This window comes from Hippocampus zosterae, chromosome 1 (genome assembly GCF_025434085.1).
Source record: "Hippocampus zosterae strain Florida chromosome 1, ASM2543408v3, whole genome shotgun sequence".
Lineage (NCBI taxonomy): Eukaryota > Metazoa > Chordata > Actinopteri > Syngnathiformes > Syngnathidae > Hippocampus > Hippocampus zosterae.
In genome coordinates, this window is record NC_067451.1 from 29,899,015 (window position 1) to 29,921,964 (window position 22,950).

Below are 22,950 nucleotides of genomic sequence, written 5' to 3' on the forward strand. Positions count from 1 at the left end.
AATCTCTGCCAGTGATTTTCAAATGATCACCTCGACAACATTCAAACACACACACACACACACACACACACACACACACACACACACACACACACACACACACACACACACACACACACACACTCTATTTTCAAATCAGCTTATCCTCACAAGGGTCGCGGGGGGTGCTGGAGCTTATCCCAGCCGTCTTCGGGCAGTAGGCGGGGGACAGCCTGAACCAGTTGCCAGTCATTGCAGGGCACGCACAGATGTATAACAATCCGCGTACACACTTACACCCAGGGATCATTTGGAGTGTTCAATCAGCCTGCCATGAATGTTTTTTGGAATGTGGGAGGAAACTGCAGTGCCTGGAGAAAACCCACGCAGGCACGGGGAGAACATGCAAACTCCACACAGGAAGGCCGTAGCCGTATTCGAACCCACAACCTCTGCACTGTGAGGTCAACGCACTAACCACTCGACACTTAATTTCAATCCCTAAAAACTGTTTTGTTTTTATGTAATATTGTAATTCCTTCTCGGTAAATTAAATTTTTTCCCCATTAGCTGTAAACTCTAATTCATAGTGGTGTTCCGATCAGGGTTTCACACCAGCACTTCCTATAGTAATCATCCATGAGTGAGCAGAGCTGATGCTGATTGCGATACCGATCACACGGATTAGCAGCATATTTTTCAATTTTAGAACTACTCACTCACGACTATTTGTATCATCAATTAATCTGTCAATTCCTTTTGGGATTAATTGATTATTTACATTTTCAAAAATGTTTCCAAATTCTCATCCCATTAATTCAAAATGACAATCCAGAAAAATCATATATTATGATTCAATTACTGCTTTGGTCTGTTATGTGCAGTGTTAAGCAAAGGGCACACAGGCCGGTCTCGAAATGACTGCAGGCTACAAAGAACAAGCCGTGGGTGATTGCTTTTTGTGATCATCAATCAAAGGATTTGATCGACATGGCGGTCACATATACAAACTTTCCCTGGAAAACAACTAATTATGATTAGTTTCACCACTAATAATCTTGAAAATATATTTCACTTTATGTGTACTGAATCGGCATGTACACATGCATGCACAGTTCTCTTGCAAAGGCTGAACGCTCCGCCGCATTCCAAAATATTTTCCATAGTAAGAAGACATACCTGTTTTCAAAACATGTTTATAAATCACTGAATTGATTATAAATCTACTGACCCGTGTTGGAATCTATGGAATAAAACCGACCAGCTAACGTGACCAAAGAAGGCTGGATTTCATCATGTTTCTCCACTGCAGTAAAAATAAAGAAAGTGAAATTGTTTAGTTCAAGAGAAGGTCAAAAAACATAAAACATGGATGGATGGATGGATGGATGGAAGAGAAGGTTAAAAAACATAGCGAAGGTACATGAAATTATGAGAAAATGTTTGAGCTTAATAAGTGACCGATAAGGACGAACCCCCCCGCCCCCCCCCCCCCCCCACACACACACACACAAAAGGTGAAGATATCCATGATTGCCTGAAGCTTGTAGCCTTCGTGGAACAGACGTTAATATTCCAAAAATAAAGCAAGCGTAAGGCCTGGGGTTAAAGGAATATGAAAAAGCCCGACAATTTGCTATGCATGGTGGTGCAAAGGAACTATTGGCTCATGTCAAGGGATTGAGTACAGATGGAGAATGGGAGAAAAAGCCCAAGGCGGGGAAATATATGCTTGGTAATAAACGTGTGTGGATGTGTGAAAATTTGGGCTGTGTGTGATTTATAGCCGCCAAATGTGAGTGCACACAACTTTGGGAGGTTTCCATTCAAGCACATTCGCATAGGTGTGGTGGTGCTGTTAGAATGCAGGAGGACTGTTGGATAGTGGATGATGTTACTGAGCAGAAAAAGACAGACTCCAGCTTTTGTCTCTCTCTTCTCCTCCTCCTCCACTCGTTGTGCAACCGCCTTCATCCTCTCCTCTTCACTCACCCTCACACTTTGATGCGCTGCATCCCGCTCTACTTTGTTTTGTTTATTTTTTTTTGCTGTGGGTCAGATCGAAACTGCAGCTCCCACACCAATTATAGAGAGTAAAAACTGCCCGAGTGAGGGTGATGTTTTCTCTTACACTCTGTTGCTGGTACTGTTGAGGACACACGGTCCCCACTTCCTCCACTGCCAGCTGACCGTGGGAGCTGGGAGGCCATAGGCGGTACACGTTAGCGTCTGGCCGCTGCCGCTGGGGTAAGGATTGGGCGGTTCTGCCACTTCTTTCTCGTTTATCTGAGGAGCAACTGTGGTAAGAGGAGAATGGGGGGAGCGTTCAGAAAACAGCCATATTTACAGTAACTGGTTCTTTGCGTGTCAGTTAGAATGGTACAGTGCAAACCGTAATGTCGGGAAGCAAGGTTACATGAAAACTAACGAAATAACTAAAACTAAAATTGAAAAAACAAAATGAAATGAAATAAATGTGAAAGTTCTGAAGAAAAAAACGGAACCTATATCATACGTTTATCACACATACCAAAACTAACTCTCATTAGAGTGAAAATGTCATTTGTTATCGTCTTTGTCATTTGACAGCAGATAAGATTTTGGGTGCCCCCCCCCACCCCCGGGGCTCAGAAAATATTCCATATCTAAAAAAAAAATCAAACTAATGAAAAATTAAGAAAAACGAATCTAAAATGAAGAGATTTTGAAAAAAACATGAATTCATAAAAATGAATGAACCTGTTCTAAAAACGAAAAAAATCGAACTGAAATAAAAAAAAAACAAAAGTTAAAACGAAAGAAACATAACTCTGTGTAAAATCAAATTCAGCTGGAATAGGCTCCAGCAACCCCTGTGACCCTCTTCAGGATAAGTGATGTTGACAATGGATGGATGGATGGATTTTTCCATCATTGCCAGCTCTGTAATATACAGTTCTGTAAGTGAACTGTCAGGCAGACATACCAAACACTCTTTTACGATGCTACACCAGACATTTTTGTTTGTAACAAAAAATACATGGCTACCTGTGTTTGCCTGAATTTTATTTTAGGGAGCCACATTCACAGAATCACTTTCAACCATAAAACCGGAGAAACAGGAGCTTTTTCACAGAGATGTTGCTTGATTAAGAAGTCATAACAGCCTGTGTGCCTCTTATACAGAATTCAGCAAAGCAATTTATTGCCAAGATTGAGCGCATGTCAGCAGCAATGTCTGGTGTGCTGCATAAAACACCTGAACGGTGACAATTGCTTTCATCAAAACAGTGTGGAAGAGCTGAGTGGTTAACTTCACACCCCACTGCACGTAGTGGAATTACTCTCACGGCTCTGCAAGTCAACTTACAAGGCAGAACAAAACCGATTTCTGTGGCTGTGTCACTTTTACAAAATAGATACATGGGGAGAAACTATAATTCATTTTGCCTTGGCCTCTGCAAAACCGGTCAGTGTACGAATTGTCATGGAAAATGTTTGGACATATTTTCTGTGATCTGCTGACAAAAAAAAAACAAGCAAACCAACAAACAAAAAAAAACCAACCCATATCCTCTTTGTGGAGGTGTTTAATTATGTGCAAGGGATATTCTTGGGCAATGAAAAATAGCAACAACCGTCCAGTCATTCATTTTCTGCACTGCTTATCCAGGATTATTTGTTCCCGCTTGGTAACTAAGTCAAGTGCAACATCTAAAGTTGAATGGCCATAAAGTCAAAAAGTTTCGAATTAGACTGGTCAAAAAATAGTTTAACTCATTTGTGGATTACCGTACACCTTTGTTGGTCATAATTGAAGACCGAAAATTTGCTGATAAAAGTGAAACAAAACTGAACTGTGCTTCGGCAGTAATTCTTTCACGGATCATTAAAGAGAGAGAATCATTGACTTAATTTTTTATATTGGTATGCCCATTCCGTACTTAAAGTGACACGAAAGTGTGTTTTGTGTGTGTGTGTGTGTATATATATATATATATATATATATATATATATATATATATATATATATATATGTATGTGTGTGTGTGTGTAATATATATATGCAGACATTGAGGACAGCTACAAGTACCTTGGTATACCACAAGCCAATGGCAACCTCGAACTGGCAACAAGGAAAGCGGCTACGGCCAAATACCTCCAGCCAGCTCAATGGCAAGAATAAGACCCGGGCAATAAACAGCTATGCCCTGCCAGTGATCAGATACCCTGCAGGAATAATAAGGTGGCCAAAGGAAGAGATTCAGACCACGGACGTTAAGACCTGAAAGCTCCTAACCATGCATGGAGGGTTCCATTCCAAATCCAGCACCCTGAGACTGTACGCAAGCCGAAAGGAAGGAGGCCAGGGACTAGTGAGTGTGAGAGCCACTGTCCAGGATGAAACATCCAAGCTCCATGAATACATCAAGGAGAAGGCTCCAACGGATGACGTACTCAGCGAATGTCTCAGACAATGGGGAACAGAAGATGAGGCGCTGGAAGAGGGACCATCATGGGAGGACAAGCCCCTACACGGGATGTACCACCGGACCATAACTGAAGTGGCTGATCTCAAGAAGTCCTATCAGTGGCTAGAGAGGGCTGGCCTGAAGGACAGCACAGAGGCACTCATCCTGAGCACCAGAGCCATTGAGGCCCAGATATACCGCACGAGACAAGACCCAAGGTGTAGGTTGTGCAAAGAGGCACCTGAGACAATCCAACACATAACTGCAGGGTGTAAGATGCTGGCAGGGAAAGCCTACATGGAATGCCATAACCAGGTGGCTGGCATAGTCTACCGAAACATCTGTGCGGAGTATGGACTGGAAACCCCAAGGTCAAAATGGGAAACACGTCCGAAGGTGGTGGAGAATGACAGAGCGAAGATCCTGTGGGACTTCCAGATCCAGACTGACAAGATGGTAATGGCGAACCAACCAGATATCGTGATCATAGATAAAGGACAGAGGAAAGCCGTTGTAGTGGATGTAGCGGTCCCAAGTGATGGAAACATCAGGAAGAAGGAACATGAGAAACTCGAGAAATACCAAGTGCTCAGAGAGGAGCTGGAGAGAGCCTGGAAGGTAAAGGTGACAGTCGTGCCTGTGGTGGTCGGAGCACTCGGGGCAGTGACCCCCAAACTAGATGAGTGGTTGCAACAGATCCCGGTTGCAACAAACCAACCAGTGGTTGCAACATCGGACATCTCAGTCCAGAAACGTGCAGTGCTGGGAACAGCAAGGATACTGCACAGAACCCTCAAGCTTCCTGGCCTCTGGTAGAGGACCCGAGCTGAATGAGGGACGGACACCACCCAAGGGGTGAGATGAGGATTTGCTGATAAAAGTGAAACAAAACTGAACTGTGCTTCGGCAGTAATTCTTTCACGGATCATTAAAGAGAGAGAATCATTGACTTAATTTTTTATATTGGTATGCCCATTCCGTACTTAAAGTGACACGAAAGTGTGTTTTGTGTGTGTGTGTGTGTGTGTGTATATATATATATATATATATATATATATATATATATATATATATATACTGCACAGATATATATATATATCTGCACAGATATATATATATATATATATATATATATATATACACACACACACACACACACACACACACACACACACACACACACACACACACACACGGTTTATGGTACATATATATAAACTGCTCCCCCCCCAAAAAATAAAAAAATAAAGGGAACATTTAAACAGCACAATGTGACAGTTTTTTGTTTGTTTGTTTGGTCGTTGTTGTTTTTTTGAGCAGTATATATATGTATATATACAGAGAGAGAGAATTTGTTAAGACTTTCACCAATTCAACAGGGAGAGATGTACTGTAATTTATTTGAAAGAAGAAAATGATGACTTTTGGGACATATTGTTCTCGCAGAGACCACTTTTATTTGTTTATCTTTTTACGTCCAAATTTTGTTTGAGATTTCCCTTTCTGAAATGTTCCTCTCTCAGCGGGATTGGGAATGTTTTCATGGCCCCTTCAGCCATCCAAAACAAAATTGCCAAGAAATCTCCTCTCCAAATGGGAATGATGCCCATACTGCAAATCCATTCTGTTTCTATGGTCCCTCGCCATTTCGGCAAATTTGAAAGACAATTAGTCCACAAGTCTAAGTGAGTTCTGCTTTGAGAGATAACCACATGGCTATATCCCTGTGTGGGGAGCAGTTACCATTGACAACAAGTGTGATGTTGAGTCTCCTCTCCAGGGCCGCTGCATTGTTCTTCAGCACCACCGTGTAGAGGCCAGCATCGCCGGGACCGACATCCTTGATCTCCAAGGCGTGGTTCAGGTGAATTCTCAGACGCCTCATCTTGAACTCGGGCCGCTCGTTAATGAGCTTTCCGTCTCTGTACCTTTGATACACAACATAAGAGAGCACAGCTGCTCCAGTGCCTCCAGTTGAGGTGCACTGCCCCTAATTAAGTGGGCAAATCTCAAGGTGGGGAGTCCTAATTGTGCTTTTAGTATCTGCGGTTAGACTTAATGGACACAACAGGGGGCCTCAACTTACCATCGTGTTTCAGGTGTAGGGAAGGCAGACACATTCACATGCAATTTGAATGACTTCTGGGCAGATGTCACCTCCACCACCGCTCCACTCCTGTAGTCCAGGTTTATAAACGGCTTTTCTGGGATAAAAGACACAATATTCTACTCAGCGTATGGTATAAAGAGTGGTGAAGATAGAGTCTTTTTTGGTCGTTAACTCGGTGTGTGTGTGTGTGTGTGTATATATATATATATATATATATGGCCCGGTAGTCCAGTGGTTAGCACGTCGACTTCACAATGCAGAGGTACCGGGTTCAAATCCAGCTCTGGCCTCCCTGTGTGGAGTTTGCATGTTCTCCCCGGGCCTGCGTGGGTTTTCTCCGGGTACTACGGTTTCCTCCCACAAACATGCGTTGCAGGCTGATTGAACGCTCTAAATTGCCCCTAGGGGTGAATGTGAGTGCGGATGGTTGTTCGTCTCTGTGTGCCCTGCGATTGGCTGGCAACCGATTCAGGGTGTCCCCTGCCTACTGCCCGGGGCAGCTGGGATAGGCTCCAGCACCCCCCGCGACCCTCGTGAGGATCAAGCGGTACGGAAGATGAATATATATGAATGAATATATATACACATACATATATACAGTATTGACTGATTGATTGTGGTATGCACTTTGTCTGAAATAGTGGGTAGACAGTAAGGTTAAATTTTCATCACTCAAGTTACAATCTAGATGTGGATATGTTACATGTTTGTTATGTCAACATATTCTGTTACATTTACAACACCTTTCGGTACCTTGTCCAAGTGCCGCTATTCGGGGTGTAACAAAATAAAATGGTTTGAAAGGGAAAAAAATAATAATTTCAAGAATGTGAGGGCATCAAATAGAATCGTATCCCCTTTAAAACATATTGAAATAGATGTTTTCTATTAGTTGGCCAGCTTGGTCCCGATACCCAGCAAATAGCCGGTTTCCACTGTTGTTAGTTTTTCTTTCCTTTGGATTCTGTTTTTTAAATGTTATTAGTGTTATTTGGTTTTTAGAGCAGGTTTGACAGTGAATAGTTTGTTAGTTTTTATTATTTTTACTTTGTAGTTCGAAAATCTTCTCATGTATGACATACTGTAATACCAAATTAACTCATTCACTCCCAAATACGTTTTTAAACGTCTTTTCATATTTGGTCCAGAAATGGCTGGTACTGAATGAGTTAAATATACCTTGATTTAGAAAAGACCAAAACCAAGGATAGTTTTGCTTTACCTGTTAGCTTTAGTTAGTTTTAAAACCATTCAATGTAGTTTCAGTTAGTTGTCATTTTTAAAACCACAGTTTTATTTTATTTCATTAACGATAGTGACCTCCACACAGTTCGCGACACAAGGGTGTTAAACTGTTGTTTCCTGTGTAATGATCAAAACATTTGTCTGTGTGATTCCCAATACTTTATACCTGCTAGAAAAGAAACTATAATACAAAACAAACAAACAAAGCAGTAAACATTGCATACCGTGAACTATGACCTGCATTGTTTTGGTCTGTGTGGAGTCCACGCTTGTGACGTTGCATGTGTACGGTCCAGAGTCCGTAGTAGAAGCACTTTGGATGGTCAGGACGTTGACTGCTTCTGTGGCGTGAGACAGTGCATCCCGATGGTATTTAGTGTCCACTGAGTTGTTGGTCTGGTCAGAGGAAACAAAAGCGTGATCTTTGCCGAACGTCCTTGCCGAAACTTGGGGATCCGATACAGGACAACTGCCTTTCTGGCAGTTTCTGCTCACCTGTTTGCCTGGGTAGGACCACTGGATGGTCACCCCAGTGTCGAACTCCACCTGTACTGTGCAGTTCAGCGTGAGGGCCTCCCCCGCTATCATCTCCACAGGCTCTTCGGGAAACAGCTTGACATCATAAACCCGACTTCCTGTCCGGGAAAGACCGAGGGAGGGAGGCAGGGAGGTCACAGTGACATCGTCAGCAGTTTTCTCCTTTCTCACACAACCAAAGGAAATGGCTGTCTTTGGACCAGAAGAACCATCCTACTCAACACAAACTCACGGTGCTTCCATTGATCTGTCAGATTATTTTGACATGACGAGGATGTTGTGAATTTTCGATAGAAAAGAAAAGACACACAGTCAGATATCTTTAGACACTGCTCGATGTGGTTCTATCGTGCTGTTGCATGTGCAGGAATCGGCGGTTGTCTGATTGTTTTAATGGCCCATAAAGGTTGAGGCTCGAGACCTACTCGATTTTCCCTCTCCTGACTCATGTGACTGTTGCTCTTGGCCGCCAGCAGCAGATATGACTTCAGTGATCATTTTACAGTTTGAGCCCTGCGAGTCCCATGGACTCGCTCATCAGAATAGTATGAGTCCCATTTTGCATGTTAGAGAGTCCCAAATTTCGAATTCTGAAATGGTCTACTTATTCAATTGCATATGATCATAACACATACAACAGCAATATACATACATTGAAAATAGGTTTATTTCTTATAAACAAATGTTGCAAAAATGTAAAACAGGCATACAAGATCTGCCGAGAAATAGCTTCTTATTTCATCCCATGATTCAGTCTTTGAGTTCATCAATTCTCCTCTCTTTATTCTGCTTCCAATAATACAAGGCTTTCTCAAAGTCAATTTGTTATCGCAAAAAAACTATCCAACTTTAGCTGCTCCTCTAATCTTTCGCAACACTTGTTCGCAATACTTGTTTTAACGTTACACGACTTGGCAATCGTCTGCTTTCAACGAGATGACGGTCGATCTCGCCAATCTCGTCTCCCGAGAACGGAAATTTCATCACACGAGATTACTTAACGTGAGACCAAAACAACAGTGGCGGCGATTATCAAACTACTATCGTTGCTGGAAAAAAGTATTTACAGTAGTTTTTGTTTTTGACTGAGAAATTTCCTTGCGTCCCAAAAACGCACATTATTTTGGGACGGTGCGTCCGGCCGGAAAATTGTGCATCAAGGACACGCGGCGCAGAGGTAACGAGATGGCTGTGACTTTCAGTTCACCCTCGGAAGTGAAAGGTGAACAAGTTTGCATAAAGTTTGCTTTTCTTTCCTTACCTCATATCAAGAAAAAAAAAAGCAAACATGAGATCTCCCTGAAGTTACTCAAAACTAGTGTGGGTTCTCAGGGCTGCTGTAACACTGTGAACGATAAAAGATGATACACTCTCGAAATGACTAGAATTGCTGAGACCAAAGTTGGAAGTAACGCGCATACATCAATATTCTATTTGGAGCTTTTGTATTTTGTAGAAAAGGGCTCGGTTTCCCAAGGTGACATCGCTCTGCAACATCAAAAAATCACCAGAGCACGAAATTTCAGCTTTCAATATAAAAAAGAAGCCATGACACCAAAAACAGCTGTCTCTCTCTCAATCCCTTGTCAGTTTTTTAATTGTTCTCAATGATGCAAAACTACAACATTGTCGCTTTTTTCCCTCATTTTGAACTACAGACAAGAAGTGAAGGGGAGGAATAGACAATAATTTAGCAGCCTAGTCAATAGTGGTGTTCACATGTGCAAATTAGCTCCGGCGTAGCCCCGGAAAACAGCTTACACCGCTGCTTCGCAAACGAGCATTTGCTTTGGAGCAAATTTTTGAGGTGGATCAAATTTGCTCCAGAGCAAATGCTCGTTTGCGAAGCAGCACCGATGTAAATTTTCATGTGTGAACTCTCCAATTTTCTCTGGAGCAAATGCTCGTTTGCGAGGGGGGAGTAGCCTCGCTACCCATGAGGGGAGTTTATTACGTACGGCGAGAATGCCTTGCTTTTGTGCCCTGTTGTGTGCCCACTTCTGTCATGTGTTTGTTTAATAACGACACAAGACATGGCTGGTAGCGGCACCACTTGGGTTATACCATCTCAACTAGAACGGGAGGCGGGGGAAATAGTCCCCAAACGTCATCTTTCCTTTTGTAGGATGTGTCGTTTGTTCCTTTGTTGTGTGTTGACAACCCCCCGCTCCCCATAGAATTTATTTTATGATTTCCTCTCTTGATTTTCTGTTTGGCACATTATATGTTTGCTTTTCTGCGTATCATTGAAGTCCTCGTTGATTTACGTTTTCGGGGCCGGTCACTCTCGAGCAGAAGGCACGGAGACCGAGAAGGAGAAGGACGTGCCTGTACAGTACCGGTAGTTGCTTGAGTTGTGTATGTTTTAAAAAGAACCAACACAACAGGTCTTTGTTTTCTGTCGTTTTGCTCGACTGCAGAAACTGTCGTGTGACCGCAAGTGGAGCTGCACCGACGCCGCGGCGGTGCTAACACGCTCAGCGGCTTTGTACGTGTAACCGCTCCACAAAATTTGCTCCGGTGTAAAATTAATCGCAACAAAATACATCGGTGTAGCGCCGGAGCAAATGTGTGCCGTGTGAACACCCCTTATAAACATTGATGATAACAGGCCACTGTTGCAGGCGTGCTTGGTTTTGTGTTGCGGTAAGCTAACATTAGCCAGAATTACCCTGAATGCACCCTGCTGACAAAATTGCTGGTCCTAGCCAGGCCCACTCAGATTAGTCTCGAACCACCACTGCTCAAAGCACAATTTTTCCTTTATTTCATTTATTCTTTGCCTTTGATTGCCTGCACATAGTGGCACACATGGTGCCATAAAAGAAGGGAGTCACTTTTGGGGGAAATGTGGACATAAAATAAAAGAACCTGGCAGAAATAAGGACTACTTGGTGTGCACAATTATAGTATTTTCTTTATTCAACAATTGCGCTCATATTTGTTGGACCGTAGTAGAATTGCATCAATTGTGTTTTTGTAGCTGTGTAATATAAAATCAGCAATAGTTCCTTCGTTATGTGACTGATTTTATGTGACATATTATTTTGAGGAGGTCCTACCCTATAAAAGACTGTAAGCGTCTTCATGCATAATATTGGCAATATTTTCTTCTGCTTCATCTGCTTCTTTTCATTCAACACGAAATGAGCACAGGTAAAGGCTTTAACGGGGCATGTTTGATTTAGGTCATGAATGTATCTCTTGAGTGACCTTGTTACAGGTGCATCTCAATACATGATATTTAATAAACAGTAAATGTCTTTATTGTAATATTTCAATTGAATTGAATATAAATGTAATAGAAAGCAAATGAACTGGCCTTCTGAAAAGTAAGTTCCCAAATGTTTAATACTTTTAAAATGCTTAATAAATTACACACTCGGCGGCCCAGTGGTCGAATAATTAGCGCGTCAACCTCACAGTGCTGAAGTGCAGGGTTCGATTCCGGCTCCAGCCTCTCTGTGTGGGCTTTGCATTTTTCTCCCCGTGCCTGCGTGGGTTTTCTCTGAGTACTCCGGTCATCTCCCACATTCCAAAAACATGCACGGCAGGTTAATAGAACACTCCAAATTGTCTCTTGGTGTGATTGTGAGCGCCAATGCTTATTCGTCTTTGTGTGCCCTGTGATTGGCTGGCTATCAGTTCTGGGTGTCCTCTGACTACTGCCCAAAGACCGCTGGGATGGGCTCCAGCATGCCTCGTGGCCCTTGTGAGGATAAAGCGGATCAGAAAATGGATGGATGGACATTTCACACTGCCTGACTCACGTGCGGTGAACTACCGCAATATTAGCATTGTCCACAATTTGGAAATCTATTGTTGTGCACCTGTACCAGTACTTTTGATATATTTTTGGATGATTTTAAATTGAGGACGCACGTTTCTGTAAAATGTAGAAAGGTTCCTCAGTGTCTTCCACCATCACAACAATCCCCCTTGCCGAGACAGTCCATCATCTCCATATAAGCATCATGCTGATCAAGCCCTTGTAAACATCTGAAGGACAATCAAATTTGCAAACAATTACGGGTGACTAAACAGTAATTGATGATGAGATCATTTATTTTTTGTCACATGGGCTGTTGCGTCTCATCACAGCTTTCTGTGACTTTCAAAAGGCAGTGACAAGTTTTCTATAACACCATTTTATTTCTATTTTAGTTCTAATTTTGTTTGTGTCATCAGCAGTCAAACTCTGTCAAGGTGACAACTCAAGGAGTTCAGTTTAATTCCAGTGTTGACAACAGTTTTTTGTTGTTGTTTGGTGTTTTTTTGGGAGGGGAATGCTTAACATCTAACAGTAATTCTTGAAGCACAATTTCCAAAAATGTTTATATCTGTCGCAAAACCACTGACAAAGTTTGAGAAACTAAAAGCACAAACGCTGCCTTGTAGTGCGGTTGTAATTTTGGAACACACACGAGTGCCCAGCACTCTTTTTACAGAATCAGAATCCGATTTATTGGCCAATTATGTAAACGGACAGGCAATTTACTTTCCCAGTTACAACCCGTCCAAAAATAAAAGTAAACTGTCGTGAGGAGTACAATCCAGGGCGCAGAAAGAGTGAGAATTAGAGGAGGCCAAGGAAGACGTGGAGGTGAAGATGGCGTGGAGGAGGACCAACCCTCGGTCTGTGTTCACGTTTCAGCCCACTCGTTGACGATTGTCACATCCGCATCCCCCTTGTTTCAAGACAATATTTCCAGGTCGGAATTTGAACGACACAATGGAGACTGAGGGTTTTTTTTCCCTCTCTATCCCTCAATGAAATTACTGGGGAGGATTTTGATGTGTGTGTTTTGTCACGGGAAAAAAAACACTACTTTGTGTTTGTGTTTACAGTAAGTACAATAAACACCAACCATCCATTTTCCGATCCACTTATCCTCACAGGGATTATCCCAGCCATCTTCTGGCAGTAGGCGAGGACACCCTGAACCAGTTGCCGGCCAATCGCAGGGCATACATAGACAAACAACCATCCGTGCTCACACTCACCCCTAGGGACAATTTGGAGTGTTCAATCAGCCCGTCATGCATGTTTTTGGAATGTGGGAGGACACGGGAGTACCCGGAGAAAACCCACGCAGGCACGGGGGGAACACGCACCTTGAATAAAAATACTGTAAATTTGGATCCCTGTGTTTACAGAACCATGATACTGTATTATGATAAATGTCTGACCTCAACCTGACATAGCCTACTTTGTACACAGAGAAAGCAAAAGCCAGATGTGTTTTTCATTCTTCCCATCTGTGTGTAGTTGGCACATTGTGTTCTTACTAATATGATGGCCTGTATAAATTGTTGGATACAAAAATATATTTTCTACAAAGGTTTGAAGAGTTAAGCAAGACGTATTTACTTTTGCAAGAGAACGATGATGTTTTCAATTTTGGTGAAAGGTTTTCTTATTTGTGTGCGGAGTTTTGCAACAAAAGCCTGCTGTATAGTTTCTTCAGGCATCAGAAAAAAAAGTAATTGAATACAGCATACCCAGGAAGCATGATTTTCAGTTTTTGTGTGAATTGGATTTTTGAAAGATTATGTTTTAAAAGATTAGGTTAAAGTCCCTGCGGTTGGCTGGCAAGCAGTTCAGGGTGTACCCCCGGCTACTGCCCTAAGACAGCTGGGATAGGCTCCAGCACGCCCCGCGACCTTTGTGAGGATACGCGGATCGGAAAATGGATGGATGGATGGAAGGTTACACTCCACACCTCACAGACTGTGCACGTGCCTGTTTTGGCTCGCAACAGATTGTCAATGACCTCTGCAGTCAGCTAATAAATGTCCCTGAATAAACCGAGGTAATTCTATTCTTTTCTTAATGGGAAGATGGAGTCGTCTGTTTGACAGAATCGTTTATCTTAAGTGGACGATATGCACGGTGACTAATAGTGGCGCTGTATCCAAAAGAAGGAAACTATTTGTCCAAACTAGTTTATACGCGGACCATTGCTAGCCATGATTGTTGCATTTGTGCCAACATTTGAACCGAATGACCTCCGCTTTGCTTCGTCCCCAACACTGAATCCTTAGTTCATTTTTCAAATCCCGCCAATGCAGGTAACTTCCCCTGATGAAAAGGACCTTCCGTGATGCCCACCCAACAATCAATGCTCTTATTCAAATAGTCGCGCCGAACAATGTTATCTTCGTGCTATCTATCGTCGACTGGTGGTGATTTCACTTGACCTCCATCCGAGTTGGTTTCCCTACATTAATATTCAATTGCCTCACCCAGTATGCACACTCTCTTTTCTGCCTATTTACCTGTAGTGTGGATCAGGTAGTTCGCTGAGTGGTATTCTTTGCCTTCGAGGACGGCCACGCACGAAAACCCGATGAGCATCGGCACGGTGTCGATGACGTGTCTGGGAATGGACCAGCCTCGCTTGTTGTCCCATGTCAGCGCATTCTTGTCCAGCGGGTTGGGATACTGCGATCACAGAAGCATAACAAGCTATTAAATGCTCAATAAGCTTTGATTAGAGAACTAAAAATCTGCATCGTTTTACATACCGCATAGAGTGTGACATTGAGGTCGGGCACGGTGACCAGACACGGCACGATGACGTCCGTGGAGTGGCGTGTGATAAAAATGGTCTCCAGATTGTTGTTGCTAGTCTCGTCCCTCCTGAGGAAAGGCTTTTCGGGGTCTGGATGCAGATGGAAAACAGCAGGTCATTAATGAGTCAACCTCATAGCAACTGGGATAATGGCAGCAATTTCAGTGAGCCAAATATATCGCAGCCTCTAAATGACCCCAAAGGGCAAGCCATACAGGAGATTTATCGATATTACTTCGATATGCATAGGTGCACAGCATACCACCCACATATTTCATTCAATTTCCAACATCCTGATACCCTTTCCTCGCAGTTAATGTGGCCATAATGTTGTGTCACCTATTTACGCCACAGCTGTTATCGTCGCAAATGCTCATATTGTCGCAGCATGATTGCGCGACAGCACGCTTATCTCTTTACGCTCTCCCGCCAGCGCCGTGAGCTGTTGCACGCCTGCCTCGGATGGTGTATGATCGCTGAAAGCTCCTCACTTTTTCTTTCATTTCGCCGTCTCTTCCAAGGCCATTTCTGTTATTGCCCCACTCAACACTGAAGAGTGGCAGAAGGCTCCACTGAAGAGATGTAGGGACAACTCTTCGGAGGCTATCACAGCTGGTATTAGGCGAGGATGTAGCAAATTTGCGTGAGTGTGGGTGCATGTTTTCCAGGACAGACAGGTTAAAGGGCCACCGTCTAGCTAGTTAACTGCATTCGCATGCGGCCTCATCACATCTCGCCCCTCACCGAACTGTAATTGATGGCTTCATCTGCTTTTGATCAGCCCACCAGGTTCAACGTGTGTAAGTTGTTATGGCACCTTGTCAGTAGGCATTCACAAGGCTGGAACTGGCTTCTCTTAGCCACTTCCCTCTTCTTCTTCCCTATTTTCCAGTGTTCCACTAAAAGCTGCACGGCGAGGGGACATTCTAGATGTCTCCTAACATCAATGCAATTCAAACTAATGGACGTCAAGATGTGACATCAGATGATTCGAAACAATCCAGATGTCAATGTCCATTTGTAGAGACACACACTGATGTTTATTCATCAGAATCTTGTCTTCAATGTCTTAAAAAAACAACTTTTTTTAAACTTGAAACATTTATAATACAACAATGGCAGTGTCAGAGCTGCCAACCCAACACACACATTCACTTTCCTGAACAAATGATCAGAATTTTCATATTCATTCTTAATTCTGTCAGGAAGAATCCAGCAGGACTGAGTGTGTGTGTGATAGAGAGAGAGAGAGAGAGAGAGAGAGAGAGAGAGAGAGAGAGAGAGAGAGAGAGAGAGGAACAAACAGGGAGAGATAGAGCAACAAACAAGGTGCAGATTCACACGGGACTGCCAGGCATATTTGACGAGGTTTGTCGAGGTTGGAGTTAGAACAATTTGAAGATGCAGCCATGAATTTCAATACCACACGGCACAATGTGAAACCAAGGGAGTTCACAGTAAAAGTCCTTTTTCAGTCCTGATCATATCTGACATATTTGTCTTCTCGTAGATTCTGCCAGAACTGTCCCAGGAGGAGATGAATTTGTAGACACCTGAAGCTTCATGTTGCGTTTTTCATCAAATACTCATGAACCTCTCCAATTAATACAAAATGTGAATGTAGCTGCCCACGCTTACGTTTATCAACCACTGTGAATTTCTAATTTATAAATGGTTAATCGAGCTTGTCTCTGGGGTCTGACTGATGCAAAGTCAACAACCGCGCTTCTAATTACGCCGAAGCGGCTTTGAAATTGAAATGATATTGGAATGGGAGAAGTGTTTTCGTAGAAGAGCTGATGTTTTTTGCCCCCAAATTCCCAACAAAATGAGAAACTAAACACCAAGCCCAGATGGTTGGGCTGACCATCTTTGGCACAAGGTGAAATGACTTCTTCAGTGAGAGAACGACTTGGGATGAAAAAGAGAAACTGCCGACTCATTGCAGCAGCAGTAAAAACAAAATGACTGTTCAAACGCAGGGAAGAGGATGTTTTCTCCAAACCCATCTTTTTTTCAAAAGCGCGCACTGCATATCACCTTTTTTTCGGCTTTTCCCTATTTGGTCTTTTGGATGAGAGCGCTCCAATTTTAAGGCTCATTACTTTTTAAGTTTTGGCATATGTTTTACGGACGCCCTTCCATATTTATCATGGTTAGCCGAGCTGGCTCTCCCTCTCTCCCCAGATGCTAAGTTCTACACTGTCTCAAATGCGATGAATAATTGTTAATAAGCCTCAAATGAACAGTGTGTGTGTAGTACTAACTGTATTAGGGGAGCGGGGGACATTCATTTCAACCTTCAATGTGTAAAGAATGTTGTATTTAATACAGAGTAGTGATTTCATCCATGCATCCGCTTTATAACACTTACCCTTGACTGTTTGCCACTCAGTTAAAGTAACTGTAAATGGGTACTGAAGGTAATGGCGAACCCTGTCTAGAACTCAAGTGGTGTTTTTAATAACACTTCAACACACCTCTCAGTTCCTTAGTACAGCACTAATATTAGTGTTTCTATGCAGATGAAGGATCTATGGATGGATATAAAGGATACATAAATGTGAGTACTATTATATTCTCAGTGCACATGTTGCTGCTGCACCATTTGTGTTCACATATATGTTAGTGTATACATTATGCGAGCGGACTAAGAGACAAAGCTATGGTTGTTTAATGTGACAGTCAACTTCAACAGCTTTTTTCATGTATTGTTCACTATCTGCTAAAATGCTGCTGGTTAAGTGAGTTGAGTTTATTTCACATACAGACCAAGATATGCTGACAAACAAACAAAAACAAAATCAAAGTGAATGAGGACAATCTATGTTTTACCTCTTAAACGTCCACTTTTATTTGGGGTTGGACTGAGAACAGAAGGAAAATGAATATGTGATTTGTGTCACGGCTTAGTCCGCTTGGAATCACTTCTGAACGGGTACCAAAAATAGCATCAATTGTGAGTGAAATGGTAACAAGCTAATTAAGTGGGAAACGGGAATAAGTGTTTTGTGGTCAGCTATTATTGTGTGTGTATGATGACTCACCCCTGACAAAGACATAAGTGCTCACAGCCGTAGTGCCGTCAATGACGGCCTTCACATCCTTGTAATAGCAGCGATAGTAGCCAGTGTCCCGGGCCTGCACGTCGGTAAGGAGCAACTTCTTGCAATATGGCCTCTCACGTTGTCCTGGACACTCGCTGACCAGGATCGCCCGCTCCCTCAGGGGCTCTGTGACAGGCGCCTGACTGTGGCGCTCGCTTAGCTTACGTTCCACCAGAGACCGATCAGGCCAGGCCCAAGTTAGTGTGCGTTGGCCCCTGAAGAGAGAAAAAACAGAGTTCATATACAGGTACAAGTGAGTCCATCCATCCATTTTCTGATCCGCTTTTCCTCACGAGGGTCGCGGGCATGCTGAAGCCCATCCCAGCTGTCTTCAGGCAGTATGCGGGGGACACTCTGATCCGGTTGCCAGCCAATCGCAGGGCACACAGAGACGAACAACCATCCGCGCTCACACTCACACCTAGGGACAATTTAGAGTGTTCAATCAGCCTGCCATGCATATTTTTGGAATGTGGGAGGAAACTGGAGTCCCCGGAAAAAACCCCACATAGAACATGCAAACTCCACACAGGGAGGCTGGAGCCGAGATCAAACCCACCACCTCTGCACTGTGAGGTCGACGCCCTAACCACTGGACCACCGGGCCCTACAAGTTAGTCAGGATGTTAATTTCAACAGCATGGAAGTGTTGTGAAAACCTGCTAAATGTCGAAGGTTTACACCGATAAGAGTTGAAATTGTTTGCGTGTGTGAGTGGAAGCCTGTCGGATACAGCCTGTAATTTCCTTTGCGCAACGATTCACACATCCCAGTTTGTTCTCTGGATTAAATTGAGTTACATGAGTACGTTTAAACCTGCAGGCACTCTGTGAGCGCTCTCGCCACCTACGCATGTCCACATCTGCGGACAGTTCTTAATGATGAAGACTGGAAACAAGTCTGCAAATGGAGATAAACGTATTCTTTGGGCTGTTTTCCAGCCATTGTGAGAGGGTCACTATTTGGATCATTTTTCTTTGTAAAAATGTGATTGACAATGAATACTTTCCCAGAAGATGCTGACATTTTGCACGAGAAAGACCAAATAAGAGTCTTTTTGCTCTTGGGAAAAATTCCAAGAGCAAAAAATATGCATCAGAGGTCAATTTTCAATACAGTGAAAGAAAACTTGCGAATGATTGACAACTTAGCAGCAGTATGCATGGCAAATATCAAATGATGATAAAACAGTGATGCTCTTAGAGCCAAATTCACAAAGGATTTCAGTGTTGACAATCATGTTTGTTTTTTTCAATTCATGCAATTTTCTTTCTGTTGAAAAGAGGACATGGTCATGTCTGTGGACAATGGAAGTGACAAGTCATTTTCGACACGTTTTATGCAAGTGATTGGCTATCATTGAAAGATGAATTTTGTCGCCTGCTAGCACTTCTGAGAACAATTATTTCCAGGCTTGATTCTGTATGAGGCATGGAAAAAAAATGCTGTGAATATTGCACCTATTCACTCTTTTTTTGTTTTTTTACATTGTTGTGGAGCCAACGTATTAGCTGTCACAGAAAAATCACGCAATTAAAAAAAAAAAAAAAAACTACTGTTGCCCCCAAGGCACAGCATACACATACCTGCATGTGATAGTGAGGGTTTGATGGACCGGAATCACAAGGTCGTCTCTGGAGCTGTCGAGAATTGGCGGCATCATCGAAAAGCCGATCACCAGACCTGTGGATGGGAACAAGCAACCTCTGTTAGATTCATGTTTCAGACAGGCTCTGCAATTTTAATGGCACGGCTGCAGTGCTGTCAAATGTCAGACACACTTCAGTAATCTGGAACGTGACTTAAGAGCATGAGCCCAGATGGCAAGTTGTTTGTTACATTTACAAGCTGTAAGGAAATCTCGTGATTTTGGCTGAGAAGCAACCAGACAGACAAATTATGGGTCATTCAAAAGGTCAACCAGCACTCCTGACTTCTTCACCTTGAAAAGATCAGGCAGATCGTCTTGCAGCTGTTGCTTTGTGAGTAAATAAACAATGACAACTTCGTTGAGCAAGCGAGTAGAAGGCACTTATCGGAAATTAACACTGCTAGCTAATGCTTATCTATGCGCCTACTAATAATTACCTTAGCAACCGTTTGACTTTGTTTCATGAGAGTGAAAAGTTTTCATCTAACCAAGCTGCCAAGTCATAGGCAGAGAAACTCGATGTGGGGGTGATTAGTACATTTAAATTCAGAATGGCTCACTCACAAACTCATTTTTGGAACAATAGTGTCACCTTGTTTAATTTCACACTTGGTGTTCCCTAATATCTTTGCTTGAGCATTTATAAGCGCGCACACAACCACTGTAACAAAGATACCCTTGACTCCTCGGACCTTGAATGTTATTACTCCATGTGGGCTGAGTTGCGTACAAGGAAAAGCATTCCGGTACTGTTTGTCACCGGCTGCATACATTTGAATAGAAAAGGTGAAATGAAAATCAAAGGACAGGCAATCATTCAACTGCAAAAAATATGGTGAGTCACATGCCGATGCAAATCCATTCATCCAATGTGTTTCCTCCACGAACAAGGAAGGAAAATCTCAAGCCTTATATTTATAAAAACGTCATTAGGCTCTGTTAATGATCAACGGGATCATTTGTATTGGTGAGGAAACACTGCTTTACTTTCCCTTTGTTTGGTCAAAGAAAAAGCAGCGTAAAGACTTTTCAATCATTACAACACAGTACGTCAATCTCCAAAATGGTGGAGCGTGACGCCACGAGAACACGAATTATCAGGTGTGTAAAGAAAACCAAATTCGATCGGGACATCATTTTTCATTTCAAAGAGGTGAGTGCATCAAATTGAGCCAGATCAAGTCGCTACACTTTCAAATGTACTGCCCTTGAACCGTACTGCATCCCGATAGATAGACAGCTAGATCGCTAGATAGATATGCTGTGACAATTCCTGAGAGGGGAAAGTGGCTGCTTCGTCTTCGAAAACTTTGATAGTAAAATGCGTCTTTTTTTTTTTTAACCACGGTGATACTGATAACCTTGTAACCAGTTTTTTGGTAGCTTTAACCCATCGGTTTGGGCAGTTTTAACCCCTTGCTCGATGAAAAACTTGACCCACTCCTGCTGAGTTAGCTGTTTCAGCCAAAAATGGGTTTTCTTTGACTATGCAGTTTTGAAAGTGGACGTCAAGAAACTCTAACAATGAACACTTTACAAAACAGGCAACACATAATATGTTTGGGTAGATATCTGCAGGTCAAGTAAATGTGGCCATTTTTTTCGATCAATAAAGTTGTAGCTGTGTCACAGTTCTCATTGTGTTAAAAGGTTGGAGCCTCCTGCTGAAGGCCAACAATTATTCGTGGCCAAAATCCTCTAATGCCACTCCTCAGTGTGTTGTATCCTTGGCAACAGAACCAGGGCTCCACTGCCTCACACCGCAAAGAAGATTGAAGAGGAACATGCGCGCCAGGCAGTAAGTTCAGCAAAATTAAAGTCACCGTCATATTAAGACTAGAGGCACTGTAGAAGCGGTAGAAGATGGATGGATGGATGGATGGATGGATGGATGGATGGCATTGTTATGATTGCTATTTGCTGGTTGGTTTGTTGATACCAAGACCAGAATAGCAAAAACCATATCGACAATTTCCGTGAAATTTTGCAGAACCTTTGAATACATTCAAATCTCTTGCCGGCCTGCATTACATATGCAGATGAATTCCGTTTCTCTTTCTCCATTTCAAATCATAATAGAACAGGAATAATAATGTGGGAGGAATTCTGGGAACCTGGAGAAAACCCTGCAAAAGCCACGATGAACTGCCTCACAACCCTGAAGCTCAGAATTGTAAGGCAGATGTGCTAACACTATTCCACTGTGCTGTCCAAAATGGTGCCTTTGCCTTCAATTCTGACCTACAACCAAGACATTATCTGCTAACATGTACCAGATGGACAAATAAGATCATTTAAGATCTCCGGTGGCATTCTTTTAAAAAACATTGGTTAACCTCAGCAATTGCCATTGTCATTCTTCGAGTACTAGTTTGTCCTTCCCAATGTACACAAAAAGACCACTCAGCACAAAAGCCTTCAAGTGGCAAATGGTGTGTCCATGAGTCCTTCACAACTTAACTCCCAACAGGCAATTCCCGCTGCTCTCCTTCTGATGACAAGAAAAGCCGGCCGAACTTAATTTCTCGAGGCCGACGTGAACTTGCCACCCACTAGAGTGTCCCTTCAGCACACTGCCACAACACATAAGCTTTGTGTACTGTTCCTCAGATCAGAAATGCTGCCAAATAGCATCTTGGCAAAAAAAAAAAAAAAATACTACCTCCTTGCCACAAAACACACACACACACGCTATAAAAAAAAAAACTCTTCAAATTTGTGTTAGTCATTAACTAGAACTACCAGAATCCAACTTGTGTTGTCTGCTTGATAATATGGTTCTGTTTTGTTTGGTCTTGTAGTAGGCGAGATGGAGTCAGTTTCCTCCAGCTCTGAACCTGATCATCATCATCATCATCATCATCATCATCATCATCATCATCATCGTCATCATCGTCACCTGCCTTTGAAAGCAGCCATGATGACAACCTGTTGTCGGATTATTCCAGCCTTGCTCACCACTCTCGTACCAAGTGCCTGAACTTTCTAGATGTTGTTGTTCATGCGTCATGTAGTCCTCTAGACCAAGGGTCCCCAACTGCCGGTCCGCAGGTCATTTGGTGCCGTGCCGCACAGAAAGAATAAATAACTTACATTCCTTCCGTTTTATTCATTTCGGAATTTGAAAGATATTTTATTTTGGAAAATTACCAGATTGTCTGTTACATCAGTCTACAGCAGGGGTGCCCAAACTTTTTGGACCGAAGATCTACTTTTTAATCAACTAACCTCCCGGGATCTACCCTTACCGGCATCTACTTGGGACCTGGCTTAGATCTACCGGTAGATCAGGATC

The 22,950-nt window shown here is 42.8% G+C and overlaps 1 protein-coding gene and 1 long non-coding RNA gene across 3 annotated transcripts in view; one reads left to right on the plus strand and one right to left on the minus strand.

Moving 5' to 3' along the window:
• The window catches only part of flt4 (fms related receptor tyrosine kinase 4), a 69,128-nt gene that overhangs the window by 21,127 nt on the left and 25,051 nt on the right, over positions 1–22,950 (minus strand). For both annotated transcript variants that reach the window (XM_052073136.1, XM_052073127.1), the window contains exons 2-10: positions 19,591–19,687; positions 17,945–18,219; positions 14,851–14,987; positions 14,602–14,767; positions 8,281–8,420; positions 8,010–8,181; positions 6,517–6,634; positions 6,174–6,358; positions 2,111–2,276 (exon numbers count right to left, since the gene is read on the minus strand). In XM_052073136.1, the coding sequence (XP_051929096.1) occupies positions 2,111–2,276; positions 6,174–6,358; positions 6,517–6,634; positions 8,010–8,181; positions 8,281–8,420; positions 14,602–14,767; positions 14,851–14,987; positions 17,945–18,219; positions 19,591–19,687 (1,456 nt within the window). The remainder of the gene's footprint in view (positions 1–2,110; positions 2,277–6,173; positions 6,359–6,516; positions 6,635–8,009; positions 8,182–8,280; positions 8,421–14,601; positions 14,768–14,850; positions 14,988–17,944; positions 18,220–19,590; positions 19,688–22,950) is intronic.
• On the plus strand, positions 1,948–17,556 carry LOC127608307 (uncharacterized). Its single transcript, XR_007964235.1, has 4 exons — positions 1,948–2,226; positions 6,211–6,294; positions 15,419–15,540; positions 16,408–17,556. It is a non-coding gene; the product is annotated as an uncharacterized LOC127608307 (long non-coding RNA).